At 45.0% G+C, this 14,288-nt stretch overlaps 1 protein-coding gene across 4 annotated transcripts in view; it reads left to right on the top strand.

Annotated features, from left to right (window-relative positions):
* Positions 1–426: 426 nt before the first annotated feature.
* Positions 427–14,288, top strand: part of LOC124707908 — a 37,736-nt gene continuing 23,874 nt past the window's right edge. For 3 of the 4 annotated variants that reach the window (XR_007005023.1, XR_007005022.1, XM_047239598.1), the window contains exons 1-4: positions 427–519; positions 1,140–1,347; positions 1,719–1,777; positions 7,109–7,197. Coding sequence is in view for 1 of the 4 variants with exons in the window: in XM_047239598.1 (XP_047095554.1) it covers positions 1,232–1,347; positions 1,719–1,777; positions 7,109–7,197 (264 nt within the window). In the remaining 3 variants the exon portion in view is untranslated. The remainder of the gene's footprint in view (positions 520–1,139; positions 1,348–1,718; positions 1,778–7,108; positions 7,198–14,288) is intronic. The other variant, XR_007005021.1, reaches the window with a different exon arrangement.

Below are 14,288 nucleotides of genomic sequence, written 5' to 3'. Positions count from 1 at the left end.
AGATTTTATCTTGTAATAGCTGGAGACAGCTGATGTACCTCTACCATATATTATTTAGTACTATAAATATATATGTTATTAATTGCAAAAAAATTAGACTTTATTTTATATAATAGCTGGATACAGTGTATCTCTGTTGTACATTATTTATTTATTTGTGCTATTATAAATATATATCGGTATTAATTGTAAAAAACCATACACAAGGACACGGCCCTATTTATTTTCTGTGTACTGGTGGATCCAAACAAACCGATAGATTTGAGTCGGACCGGCGCCTCTCCACCACGATTTAGATGGCTGTCTCCGCGCCCCTTTCCCCTCCCGGCCTCCCGAGAGCACCGTGTCCTTCGGTGAGCGCCGCCCCCGGGGTCCTCCATCGAGCTGCGTACGCGTCCCTACCTGAGCGCCGCCTCCGGCGCCCTCCTCTGACCACCGCCACGGCGTCCCTCTCCCGCCTACTCGCAACGGCCTCCATCTCGGCGCAGGACCGCCCAACCGGCCTCCTCCATCCTGACGGTGTGTTTCTCTCTTCTTTCCTCCCTTCCATATACTGTATATGAGTAGTTGAGCACAGTCGATGTCTGCCTGTCTCCTCCAGTGATTCTAATAGCACAAAGTTTCAAAGGCTATATAACCTTGAAGCAGATTATAGCCTGCAGACAGATCCTGAAATAGGCCCATCACGGTGGTATTCGATTTTTTTTTTGCTTCTGCAAGTCTGCAACAATGCCAGCTGAGGATACGTATGGCCGGTATGGGGCTAAATTGCGCTCTGGACCTGCTTATTACCTGCCTAAATACTAAAATAATTAATATTCGGTAGCTTCTCTTCTTGGCTCTTTTGAGATGAGTAGTTTTAGTTCATTTAGCTGGATTTCACATTTAGGGTGATATGAGATCAGTGCAATAACATATCGGTAGTAAATCTGTTTGCCACTTTCCCATCTATTCACACCGAATCTCATCATGCGTATCCTTGCACTCAAGTCTGCAGCCGTATGAGCCACGGTACAGTAGCTATGTGATAGATTTGAACTTGTGTTTTCTAGAAACAAACTTTGAACTTGTATTGCTTGCGTATCAGAAAATTACTAATAATGCCCTGGTAGCAACTTACTTTGTTTATTTATCTACAGGGTTTGTTCCCTATGCTGTGGCTGATGGAAACGCGTAAACGAAGATTTTTCAGTAACAAGATGGCGCATACCAAAGGCACAAAAGAGGGAAGATGAACCTACTGAAAACTGCACATTTGGAAATTAGTCTTAGGCTGGATCAAGAGGTATTCGAGAAACAAAAGAGGCCGAATCAAGATGGACATGGCAGAGCCCGTATCCTAGGCATGTAAGTAGCTGGTAACTGCTGATTTTTCTCCACTTGTCACTTGAGTTTTCATATACCCTTTTCTTTTAGGTGTTTCCTCGGATAAGTTCAGTGTGAAATGATTCTAATTCTTTTCTCTCAAGTAATATTCTGTTATTTTGTTCTTTCAAGTAGTATTTCTGCCACAGACCCTTTGTTTCCAAAAATGTTACGAACTATGCTTTTATTTAACAAATGTGTACCTCTCACAAACAGATATTTCTATTCCAGAGATGATATATAAGATTTTAATTCTTACTGTTTCTCTATTCTTACTGTACGTTTCTCTATTCAGTCAGTATACATATCGCTTGCTCTGAGTTTGCTTATTTAATTTTTTTTTTTCTTACTAGCAAAAACGCCTGTGCGGTGCAATGGGAGAGAAAAATATGCAGTCGTGGAGCAGCACATAGTAAGTTCTTGTTTGCCTAATGGGGGGCTGGGCTAGATGAAAGTGTATTGCGTCAGCTACATATTGTTGGTGTGGTTTCTAAGATATTAAATAAGAAGAAGATCACCGACACAGCAAATATGGAAAACAAAATGAAATATAATCTTGCAAGTGAACCAAATCCAAAATGAACCTGCCATATTGCCGATTTCTAGGAAGGAATAAGCTTACATGATCTTCTCAAAGGATTTTCCCACTTCAATTTCGAGCAGAGCATAAGCACCACTCATTTTCCCCTTTATAATCAAAATAGCACATGTGTAAATCACATAGACCTAAATACACCACCAACAAAATCAGATCCCAAAATTTCATGTTAAACTAACACGGCTTCAATTGGAAGTTTGTTTAAGACTATAAATGAAATGGTTATATTACAGTTGCAGATTGTTAGGCCTAATACATGCTCCAGTATTCAACTTCATAGAAACATTCGAGTTTATACTTGCAAGAATTCTGGTGAGCTATCAGAATCAAGATCTGCCTGACAAAACCAACATGCTGACCTGATAGAGCCTACTAAAAGGAAAGTAGAGGGCCAGATTCTGCCTCCATCAGTGCATCATCTATGACAATAAAAAAAAAGTCTTATTAGATTGAAAGTAGAGGGCCAGATACCTTACCAAGAAGATTTTTTTTATCATATTAACCAAGCAGAGTTTTCTTTGTCGGATCAAATAAGCACTGCCACCTGTCTTAACACCCAGTATATATCAAGAACCGTGAGCAAAACATACACTTGGGCCACGAACACCAACTGACCAAGTAAGGCCATATGACTGCAGTACCATCCTGCACTCATTTTGGTTCCAACCGATTAACTCTACATAATGATTGGTAAAATCTGCATCAACTCAAGCTGGACAATAATGGTAGACGATCTGTATTAGAATAGGAGAGCGAACAGAGTAGTCAGTGGAGAGATACAGCTCCAGTACTCTGCGTGTCGCCCAACACGATGAACAACTCTCTGCGTGTCACCCCACACGATGTAACAGCTCTCTCGCCGAGAGCATGTAGCACCTGAATCAGCCAGTTTTTAATATTGCACAATCCATGCTCCTTCATTCCCTAAATGGCTGGAACCACAATACATGTTTCTTGCACCAACGTGAAAATAACACTACCTAACAGAAAAGACACCTTTCTGCTCAATAAATTAAGACATAGAGCTAGGGATATGCCTAAAGTAGAAAGGGTTCTAGCAAATCCAAAGTTGAGGCAATATGTTGCTCAGAGTTAATCTATTTTTTTCTGCTCGTTAGGTTAAATGAAGTTCCTATTTTCTAGTACTGCCGCATGAGGCCAAACATCTCCTTTGGTACCTGGGGAAGATTAGAGGGAAAATGATCCATTGAATGATCATAGATCAAAGAATTAAATTCCATAATAAACAACTATTCTGTGTTTAATCTGAAGTACCTGATGACAAGATGTTTGGTAATGATTGTTATCATTGTTGTTGCGTTAATTTTTCTAGCTGATGCGTCTTACAATTAAAAAAGGCCGACGAATGGGGGAATATTACCTCCCTTGGCTATACGTTGTTAGGTAGGATGAGACTCTCCTCGCGGATGGACACTATGATGATAATCCGGTTTAAAGTTCGCCCCTCCGAGCGAAATTACTGCTAGGTGGGGATTTGAACCCGTGTGGGCTGGCTGCGCACTCGCTAGCTCTGCTACTGAGTTAGCACTCAGTTCTCATGCGTCTTACAATTGTACTTCTTGCCATTCATGGGTGGTTGATTCTCATAAATATGGTACAGGAAAAAGCAATCTTCATGAAAAATAAAGGAATTATTGATGCCTTGGTGATTGTTGACAGATAAATTGTCAATTCAGGGTTTCTAATTATTCAGGAGTTATGAAGGATAATCATATATCCCATATGTTTGCACTCCACTACCTGGAATCCTCTAGTTTTTTAGCTAGCTACATCATTAGAACTTGCATTTCACTCTGTGTGTTTGCTCGTGTCTTCGTAATGGATGGGCATTTCACCGCGCTATTGTTGCCTCCCCTTCATGTTTTCTTTGCCTTTCCCGCATTATTCTCCTATGAGTACGAGTATCCTCCAGCTTCACTACATACATTTCAACTGCGCCACCATTGCCTCTTCTTTGCAGTTTACTTTGTCTTCCCACATCGTTCTCCAGTGTCATTTCCCTCCCAACTCCCCTACCTCATCTCTAACATTCTTGGTCGCGAGCATCTTCAGTGCTCTTTGTTGTAGTTGGCCTAGATCGCCACAGCCTCTCCTTGATACGCTAGAGCCACTGGAGCTTCACACCAGACCTTCACCTAGGCCGCCGACATGCTTGCTCGAGATGTACACCACCTGTTGCCGTTTGCGAACTTCTCCCCAGTGTGCACCGTGTCTACTCTTCTGCATACCTTGGATCAAGGCCATCTTTGTATCAAGGCCGTAACCGAGCCATGTAACTGTTGGCCCTATACTAGATCTACCGTTCTTTGTATGAATTGGGAGAGGAAGAAAGAGGAAGGGGGTGATGTTTCGGCCCTCCCAGTCGCTCCCCGCGATGAAACCCTACCCTCTCTCGACCTTCCTCTCCACCCTCCCTAGCCACCGCCGTCGGTGCAGGCCCTACTCGCGCGTTTGGAGGGGGAACACGGGTATCCCTCGGCCGGCAGCGGTGCTCCCTGTTTGACAACGGTTTTGGTGGCGCAGCTTCTCGGGCGGTGGGCTGGCGCTGACGCGACTGGTTGGCGGCGGGGGAGGAGTGGTGGCACATGGCGGCGTCCTCCCGGCCCAGATCCAGGCCCTTTGAGCCCGATCTAGGGCTGGGCGGGCCAGGCCTGGGCGAAGCTGGGCTGCCTCCGGTGGCCGGGAGAGGTGGGCCGAGCGGCGGTTGGTTGGGGTGGCGTTGCGTGTCCTGCAACATCCTGATAGGGGCTTCACGAGCATGGGCTAGGTGGGTCTGTGCTCGACCGGGCCAGGAGGGTGCCCCTTGACGACATGTCTGGAAGGGTACAGCCATTGGCGGTGGAGGCGGTTCCCTCCCAGTGGTCACTACCTTATTGCTCCTTGGTTTCGAGATCCTCCTTGGTTCTGATGGCCTCGGCGTTGGCCGCGGTAAGACGGCGATGATGTTTCTAAGGCCATGGTGGCGTGCGTTGGTGAGCGGTGAGTTTGCTGGAGCACGATGGAGCATCCAGGGAGGGGTTGCGAGGGTCGGGAGAAATCTTTGTCGGCTTGGCCGACACCGACGAGGTGACGCCCGCGGGTGCCACCCTTCCTTCCTGAAGGGCGTTGGGTGAAGTCCTCCTGCCTTGTCCCTGCGCGTATGAGGGGAAACCATATGACCAGTCCGGGCAGCAGCGCCGTTGTCGTCGCATTCCTTCTTGAAGGTGTTGTTTAGTACACAACGCATCATAATGTTAGAAGCATGCTGGGAATTCTCTGGAGAGCGCAACAGCTGCGGGACATCTTTAAGCACTCGGTTCAAAAGATAATTTAATTTTCATATTCAAATCTACAAAGGAAAAGAGAAAATCCATGCACAAGGGAAATAGCCGCTACCGCTGCGAATAGCTCCTGCGAAAAAAAAGGCTAGCTACGCTAGGATAGCCTAGCTAGGTAGATTAGGCAGGCTTGTGATTGATCAAGCAGAAAGCTAGCTAGATTCCCGTGGTGGATGATGCATTTTCTGCGGGATGCACTGCAACATTGCCACATGTCGACCATGGGATGAAAGGACGGGACCACGATAGGCTCTTCGAGCGCGCCACATGGACTCAGGACGTGAAAAGCACGTCGTACACTCGTACTCCTAGGAGCGCACGCTTTTTCTAGTGATTTTGACTCAATCATATGTCATAAAAATTCATTCATACCTAAAAAAGTAGTCATTCCTTATTTAGACTAGAAAATTGATTATATTGTAACCAGTTCCATAATAAAAGAAACATAAAGACCAAATAAAGATTGGGCCTTGTACCTAACTACCATAATTTGGCTGCTACCACATAAAGTAGTTGTAGATATAATGACATTCCTAGATGATGCATAAAAGATTCTCATGACATGGTATGTAAAAAATCAAGATTTAAGACTTTCGGCAACACATGGTCCTCACCTTTGATAAGTACATCTTCGAGCATTCTAGAACTGCATGGATTTTGGTACACGCCATTGTTTTTTTGAATGATTTCATCACTATCCATGTTATTGGTGGTATATAGTATGTTTCCCTCACTCAAACAAACACGTTGGCGCCGCATGCCTGCATCTGGCTGCATGATGCTCATGACATGTTTCTCCTCTATTACCAGCTCTAGTGCTTTCAGATCGATATTGACAGTCCTGTCATTTATAAAATCATGAACTTTGGTGTTCTTTCTTCTCTTGTAAGTTTGGATTATGTCTTTATCTATATCATGGAGGTTAGCATGATTTTCCTCCTTCCTTTTCACTGGTAGCGAATTCACGATATTACCTTTCTCACTTCTTCTGAGCATTGGTTCCTTAGGGAGAAAGAAAAACTAGAATTTCTCCCTAAGGAACCAATGCTTGGAAGAAGTGAGAAAGGTAATAGCGTAAAGTCGTTGCCAGTGAAAAGGAAGGATGAAACTCATGCTAACCTCCATGATATAGAGAAAAACTTGATCAAAACTTATAAAAGAAGGAACAACACCAAAGTTTATGATTTTATAAATGATAGTTCTTTTGAGGACTGTCAAGATCAATCTGAAAGAAATAGAGCTGGCAATAGCAAGGAGAAACATGTCACAAGAATCATGCAGAAGATGCAGGCCTGCTACGCCGTGTTTGTTTGAGTGAGCGAAAGATGCCATATACCACCAATATCATGCATGGATAGTGATGAAAGCATTCAAAACAATGGCGCGTGTCAATTATCAAACTCCATGCAGTTCTGAAAATGAATTGGAATGCTCCAAGATTTACTTATCAAAGGTGAGGACCATGTGTTGCTGAAAGTCATAACTCTTGATTTTTTTTACATACCATGTCATGAGAATCTATTATGCATCATCCAGGAATGCCATTATATATGTGGTTGTAGCCAAATTATGGTAATCGGGAACGAGGCCCATTTTCTAAGAATGACCCTTCGTCATTAGGTTACCTCAATAGTAAACCAAACCACTAGAAAATGATGCAATTATTTTCATGGTCATTTCTAGAGAGTTTGGCATCATTGGAATCAATCAACTTCCAGTTCCAAGTTGGTCATATCTAGTGTTTTTTCAAGAATACATCATATCTAATGTTTGACATTTGGGTTTGCCACCTCCGTTGCAATTTCAGAACCAGCGAGGGAGAGTTCTCATTCGAGCAAAGTCAAAAGAAAAATGGTTGATGATTCATCGGATAAGTCTTCAGAACAGGATATCTGTGTTAGTAATTAAATCCAGCTCACGTTACTGCAGAATTTATTTTTCTGATTCTGCTGCAAAGATAAGGAAGTATTTTCTGGCAGTAATACCAATTTATGACTAGAGTTCAATGTACCACCTTGCTGCATGCGAAAAAAATCTTAATTGCAACTTGTTTGTGCAGGGTCTGTCTCTGTCTCTCTATCCGCCTATCCACGGCCATGAATGCCGCACTTCGTGGAAGGCGTTCCGGATTACAAGATGAATGTGTGTACCAATGCTTTCATTTTTATAATGTTTGAAAGCGCAAACCCATGTTGCCAACACACTTGTCTTGTGCTAAATAATGTTTCGCCAATGATGTCTGAGAGTTGAATAATAAAACATCTAGAAGTTCAATAATAGACATCATTATTGAAATATTTTAAATTTATAGACCCGATAATTGTTGTTTTTTCACCATCAAAGAGTTTCTATTTCACCAGCCATTTGTTCTTTCATGGATGTATTGCTTCCATGCTTTTATACCTGTTTTACATCTTGTTGTATCTGAGTAGCTTTTCATGGATGGTGGCAAAAGTCGACAAATCTGACTTTTTTGGAAAACTTCGGCACAAAAACCTAGATTTGATCCATCTTGCATCCTGCCGCTTGTGCTGAGCCTCTTGCGTCAGAAATGCCATGGTGTCTGCAAGGTTAATGACCGTGGGGTTTGTCCCTCTGCCCAAACGCTAGTATGTTTGGCCTTTGGAAAAAAAAGAACAAATCTGGTTTTAGTTTTTCGGAGAGTTCAGTTTGTGCTTAATTAAGTTTTCCAAAAAGATCACATTTGTTAAAATTGTCATGGACGAATCGCTCTGCATATGCATCCATCCATCAACTCTATCTGTGGTTTTGTTGAATCTGAACCTAGAATCGAGGGTTCCATCAAAACCGATCTAGTTAGCTTAGCAGGATGCCAATCCCAGTTTGTATTTCAGCCTCTGTAGTTTGTATCTTCAGTCTTCTCATTATACCCTATATAAAAGGTAGATGGATTCACGCCTCCTGGTCGATTGGAGCACTGCAGATGTGCAATTTCTGATCGATTAACTCCATCGTTTGAGCGACATGTGCACTCTTTTTTTTTCTCTACCTTGCCTGGTTACTTTTTTTCATTTTTTTGGAAGGTTGGGCAACCGGCTACCGGCTGAGGCGTGGCTCTTTCGGTTACCTTTCTACCCAGCGGTCAAAGCGGTGCGGCCCCGCCGTGGAATAGTCTAGGAACTCCACCACGATTCCATCTAGAACTCTATATTTCCCTCCAAAAAAAAAAATCTAGAACTCTATTGGAACCCCAAATCTATTCCTCCTAATCGCTATAACCCAAATCCTCCCATGGAGGCCGCCGTTTGCCTCTCCTTCCCTGGCCTCCCATGGCGCCATCCACCTCTCCCTCCCTGCGAGACGAGACGAGGCTGCCCTCTCCCTAGAAATGCAGCGGGCGCCCTTCTCCCCCTCAGGAGGTGCTGCACTTTTCTCTCCCTCCTGAGTCGGCGGACGGAACAGGGGAGTCCGGTGCCCACATCTCCCTGCCAATGAGATTAATGGCGCGGACGAGGTGTGGCGCCCTCCTCCCTCCAGAGGCAGGGTCTATGGGAAGATCCGGCGCAGCCAATGGTCACTTCAGGATGCATCTACAGCCACCGTCGACGTCGTGAGCCCTCTATCTCTCTATGTACAGTGGATGAGCTCCATGGGTAGCATTCCAACAGCCGTCCGGTGGAGCTCTTGCTGACCCTCATGGCGCTCTCCATGCTTAGGTGCATCGGTGCCCTCCTCTCCTCCCGAGGCAGCGCGGCTATGGGAGCATCCGTCATGGCCAATGCTTACGCAGGACGCTCCCTTCCGAATGCATCTACGGTCAGCATCGGCGGCGCTAGTAGTGGGGCAACGTGGGGCGGTTGCCCCCCCTCACGGGCCGATTGTATTTGAGTATGGGCCAGAAGATGGGCCAAAAAATCTGGGCAGTGGCTACTGGCTGGCAGCCATCGACCATCAGCAGCACGGGGGAACGAGGACGGGGTCGGGACGGACGAGCGCAACAGCCAACAGAGTCCAGACTCCAGACCTAACCGCCCGCACTACAAGAAATTTGCTACCCTAAGACCATCTATATTGGTCATCGAATGGTCATGGTTTTTCATCCGTGACCTTTCTGTGACAAAAAACAGTTGGTCGACAGCTGAGCGTCACTGACGGACTACAAAGACCTTTTTTTCAAATTGGTCGTAGACGTTCTGACCAATATAGATGGTCATGGATTGTATGACCAAGATTTTGGTCATGGACAATCTGGCATGTCCACGTAAGCCAATCCTACGTGGCAGATTTGAATGACCAAAACAATTGGTCGGAGGGTGCTATCCATGGGCTGAGCCCAATAATTCGGCCTTTTAATTTTTGGGCTTTTGGCCTTTTGTGGGCCTTTCTTATCCAATATTTTTTGTTTTCCTATTTAATTTTACAGCTAGTCCCACTAGTCAGTTGTGTCCTACTTGTCAGATTTCTACTTCACATTGGTCCCACATGTCAGATCTCACTTTCCAACTGGTCCCATACATCAGGGAGTAACCAATATTTCATTCAGAAAAGAGAACACACACAATTTTATAAATAACATCTCCACGTACAGAATAGAACAGAACATTACACAGGTGAATGTATCGCATAAAGTTGCATATGTTACAGAAGCAATCATCTATCTTCTAACATGAGTCATCTATGTACACAACCACAATCTCCACAATTTGAGACCGTACGAACTACAAGCATCAACAAACACGTGACTTTCGCAAACTTATGCATATGTTACAGAAACAATCATCTATCTTCTAACATGAGTTATCTATGTACACAGCCACAATCTCCACAATCTGGGACAGAACGAACTACAAGCATCGACAAACACGTACTGGTTTGGACTTCCGCAACCTTATGAGCATTCTCCTGCAAACTGAAACATAACAAGGTTAAACACATCAAGAAGCATAGGGAATTGATCGCTGAACTATGTAAGCAGAAGAGAGCATCAAAATAAAGCATGTAAGGACCTGGGCTAACAAGTCTGATCAATGAACTATCTATGCAGAAGAGAGCATCTCAAATAAGCATATAATGACCTGGGAGATACTGCAGCAGGGCACAAGAGCACCATTTGATTACAATAACAGCAATGATCCTACAAGCACTCTTAAGTACAATGCCTGCAGCCCACTGGGGTACTTCTTACAGTGAGCTGACTATGTATTAGATTAGTGATCCAATATGATTGCGGTGGAGAGAACTGTTGAGCGTAACAAGCCATCAGTATATTAGGATTGAATTCATTGAAGGATTCACATCCGACCCTAACAGCCTCACTGAATGACAAAGTTAGGGTAGTCAATGCATTGTATTTCACTACAGCAAAGAATATGACAAAGTACCTGAATTGTAATTGGGAGAGATGTCGTAGTTCAAACAGCTGGAGTGAGTTCATTCTGCTACAGTAACCAGCTGGAGTGAGTTAACAAACTGAATTTGTGACTTCTGAGCTCATGCTTCAGTGCAAAAATTTCTATGAGCTACTTGTGCGGTTGTGCCTGCACTACTACTTGTTCTATCACATGTAAATAGGGCCCATTACTCCATGCTATAGTTCATTTGGTAACACACGTAACTATAGGTAGGAGTAGCAATTGATTTGATATAGGAAAGGAATGCATCAATGTAGTTGAAATTAATTCCATCGATCCAACATATGTATCGTTCAGTACAGTTGTAATTCCGCGTCTGGATAGGGGAAGTGCAAGAATTGACAACAAAGTGCTCATTAATTACAAGATAGCATCTATAGCTCTGTTATTGTTTGCACCCAGGTTAATTCTCTGCTTAAAGTACAAGCAGGCAGTTTAGTCTATATTCGAATAAATGAGAATACTTATACATGATAGATAGGAAACTGAAAACACAACAGTGAACCCTAGCCGGGAAAACAGTGCAGTTAACAACAATGATTTGCAGGTAAGGTGTATTGCCAACACAACATATTCAGAGAGATCAGTAACACTTGCTTGTGATTCAAAAGAGCAGCCATTTAGTAATACAAATTCACTACCACTTGATTGAAAATCAGTAACACTTGCTTGTAATCCAAAAGCTCTTACATTCAAATTTGGCACCAAACAAGTGCTACAACTGATGAACATAATGGAAGGATCAGAACTAGCCAGCCAATAGCATGTTACTATACTTCCTAGAAAGATAGTTAAAGCTAAACACTTTGATTGCAGTCAACTTTCATACCAGAGAACATTGTTCACATGACTCAGAAGTTTATATATCACTCAAATAACTATCATCGAAAGAGACATCATTACCCCTTGGTGCTAGTGATTGACATGCCAGTATATAAATCCTAAGATACATTTACAAGGGAACAACTTAGTTAATTGCTGAACATGTACGTACCCAGCGAACCAGGACCAAGATAGAACACACGCTATTTGTATTGATCAAATATAGATGCTTGTACACATAAACAAAGTATACTTGACTGTGTTGGAAGACTAGGAGTAGATACCTGACTCTGTGTCAATGCAGTGGATGCGGCTGCAGTTGAAGAGCTAGTGCGCAACGTCATTGAGGCCGACCATTGCAGGTACTTATCCCGTGCAATCTATAGCAAAAGGGAGCTCCTGTGAGAGTCAAGTAAAAAACAAAAGCTTCTGTAGTAATGAAAGAAATATAGCAATATTATTGCAGTCTAAAGTTCCTATCATATATGCAGTTAATTGAGGACATAACGTGGGTTTGTTGCTGGTTGCTAATTAAATTGTTCATCTAAGAGCTGTTTTTAGCAGAAACTTATCAGGCATAGAGGCTCAAAGAGCTAATCAACTTACACAAATTATTTTGTATTGCTCTATTCTGATTGTACCCATGCGTTTAGGTTACCTTACTATGAGCAGCAGCCACGATTAGCACTAGAACACATTGCAATTGGCAGTACTGCCTCGAGTCATATCTTGACAGTGCACTGTATCAAATTCTAGCTAAATACCCCCAACACATATAGTGGATCAAATTCTAGCTAAGTCGAGTGGCCAGCTCACGTACAACCAGAGAAAAGGAGAGGAGGGTTCGGTCGTACCTCACGAAGGGATCCATGGCGAGCGCCAAGACGCGGGATCCCACGGTAGACGAGACAATGAGGAAGCCCGTGGCGGGCACCATCAGCGACCAGATCTGGTGGCAGCGGCAACAACGGCCCGCCACCGCCGCTGGACAAGGCCATGCCGCCTCACCGATCTAGAGCGCGGCCTTGATCTGGAGCGTTCTAGACGAAGCCGTGGTCCACGCGGCCATGATGGTGAGCCACACGAGTGCGACGTGGCCGTCGGCGGTTAGCTCCACGAGGGCGACGACTTGGGAGGGAGAGGAACGCGACGAGGTCCTCCTTCGCGCTGTCAACCGCCTTGGGAGGGAGAAGGGTCGCGCAGTGTAGGCGTCGGGCCGATGCAAGGGCGAATCCTAGCCGGGAGCTGGATGGAGAGGACGCAGGACAACGGCATGCGGTGAACGGCGACACGCTGGGCGAACGGAATCGTTGTTGAGGGAGGTCGGAAAGGACCTGGAGAAGCCGCGTGAGAACGGCAGGTTCGCCCTCGACGGCGGCCGGCAGGGGCGCCGCTAGGGTTTGTCGGATCTGGATTTGAGACCAAGGTTTCTGTTGGGGGCGAGTCTTGGTGGTTCCTCGCGGTGGATTACTGAGAGGGATAGGAGTGGGTTCCAGGGAGGTGGTCGGCGGGGCGCGGAGTGGCTGGAGTTGGCCGGGACCTAGGCCGGCGGCGGAGGTGGAGGAAAGGGAAGGAGGGAGGAGGCGCTGTGAGGGGTAGGTCACGATGAGTGCTCTGTTCAATGCGGCTCGGGCTGGGACGGGATAGCTCGGGTGCGGCTCAGCCCATCAATTCCATAGTACTGCCAATGGTAGGTTCAAATATAAGTGCTATGGCACACGTAAGCGAAAATTAGCGATAGATGAGATTTGAACTACCATTGACATATTAGTTTCGCGCCTAAGCCAAAAATATTACCGGTATATGAGATTTTGGGTGGCGCTCGATGAAGGCCATGTCAAATATTGGTGGGTCCGCAGATATTGGTGGGTCCAGTTTGGTTGGATGGTCTCTGTGAAATTTTCGTCCCACATGTCAAATATTGGTCCTAGTCAACTTGGTTAACAGGTCAATTGTGGAACTCGTATGTCAATGGTAGGTTCAAATATAGTGCTATGGCACACGTAAGTGAAAATTGACACATGCATGCGGACACATATGCAAAAGTTGACCCATAGACATGACACTTAGGCAAAACTGCTGAGTTGGGTGCCTAGTCATTTCATACGACTTCACAAGTTATCAATAGGGACCTTTTAAATTGGTCGTAATCGGATAAATGTAAGCCCCTAAATCAGTGTTATGCATGTATGACCAATTCGTGTTAGGAAATTATGACCTTCTTGATAAAAATTGGTCGTAGTTCTTCGAGGGTTGGACCCTCTGGAACGCCACACGACCATTTGATTCAGAATAGTCATAGATCTATGACGAATAGATAGATGGTCGTTAAGAAAAGGTCACTAGTGAGCATATTTCTTGTAGTGCCGCACTGCACCAGACCTCCTCCTGCCGCCGGCGAGCCGCCGCTCCTGCCGCCGGCGTGCCGCCGCTCATGCCGCCGGCGTGCCGCTGCTCCTGCCGCTCCTGCTGCCGGCGAGCCGCCACTTGGTGATGGACTTGGACAGGGAAGAGGGGGAAATCGATTGGGAGTCGATAGCTATTCAGCTGGATGAAGAGTCAGAGGCAGAGAAGGAGAGGAATTTAGAGGAAGAATCAGAGGAGGAGGCGACGGCCACGGCCACGGCGACGGTGACGCAGCAGCAGGTTATTTCTCCCCTTTCTCCATGCCTTTCTCCACTTCTACTTGTCTCAGATCTCCAGAATCTAGTGTAGAATTGTAGCACTTAATTTAGACTAGATGACCCGTTGCGCTATCGCGCAAGTGCAAATGAAAGCGTATTAATATGCCAA

This window comes from Lolium rigidum, chromosome 4 (assembly GCF_022539505.1).
Source record: "Lolium rigidum isolate FL_2022 chromosome 4, APGP_CSIRO_Lrig_0.1, whole genome shotgun sequence".
NCBI classification, from domain to species: Eukaryota; Viridiplantae; Streptophyta; class Magnoliopsida; order Poales; family Poaceae; genus Lolium; species Lolium rigidum.
Note: the sequence above shows the minus strand (reverse complement) of the source record. Positions and strands in the feature narration are given on the sequence as shown.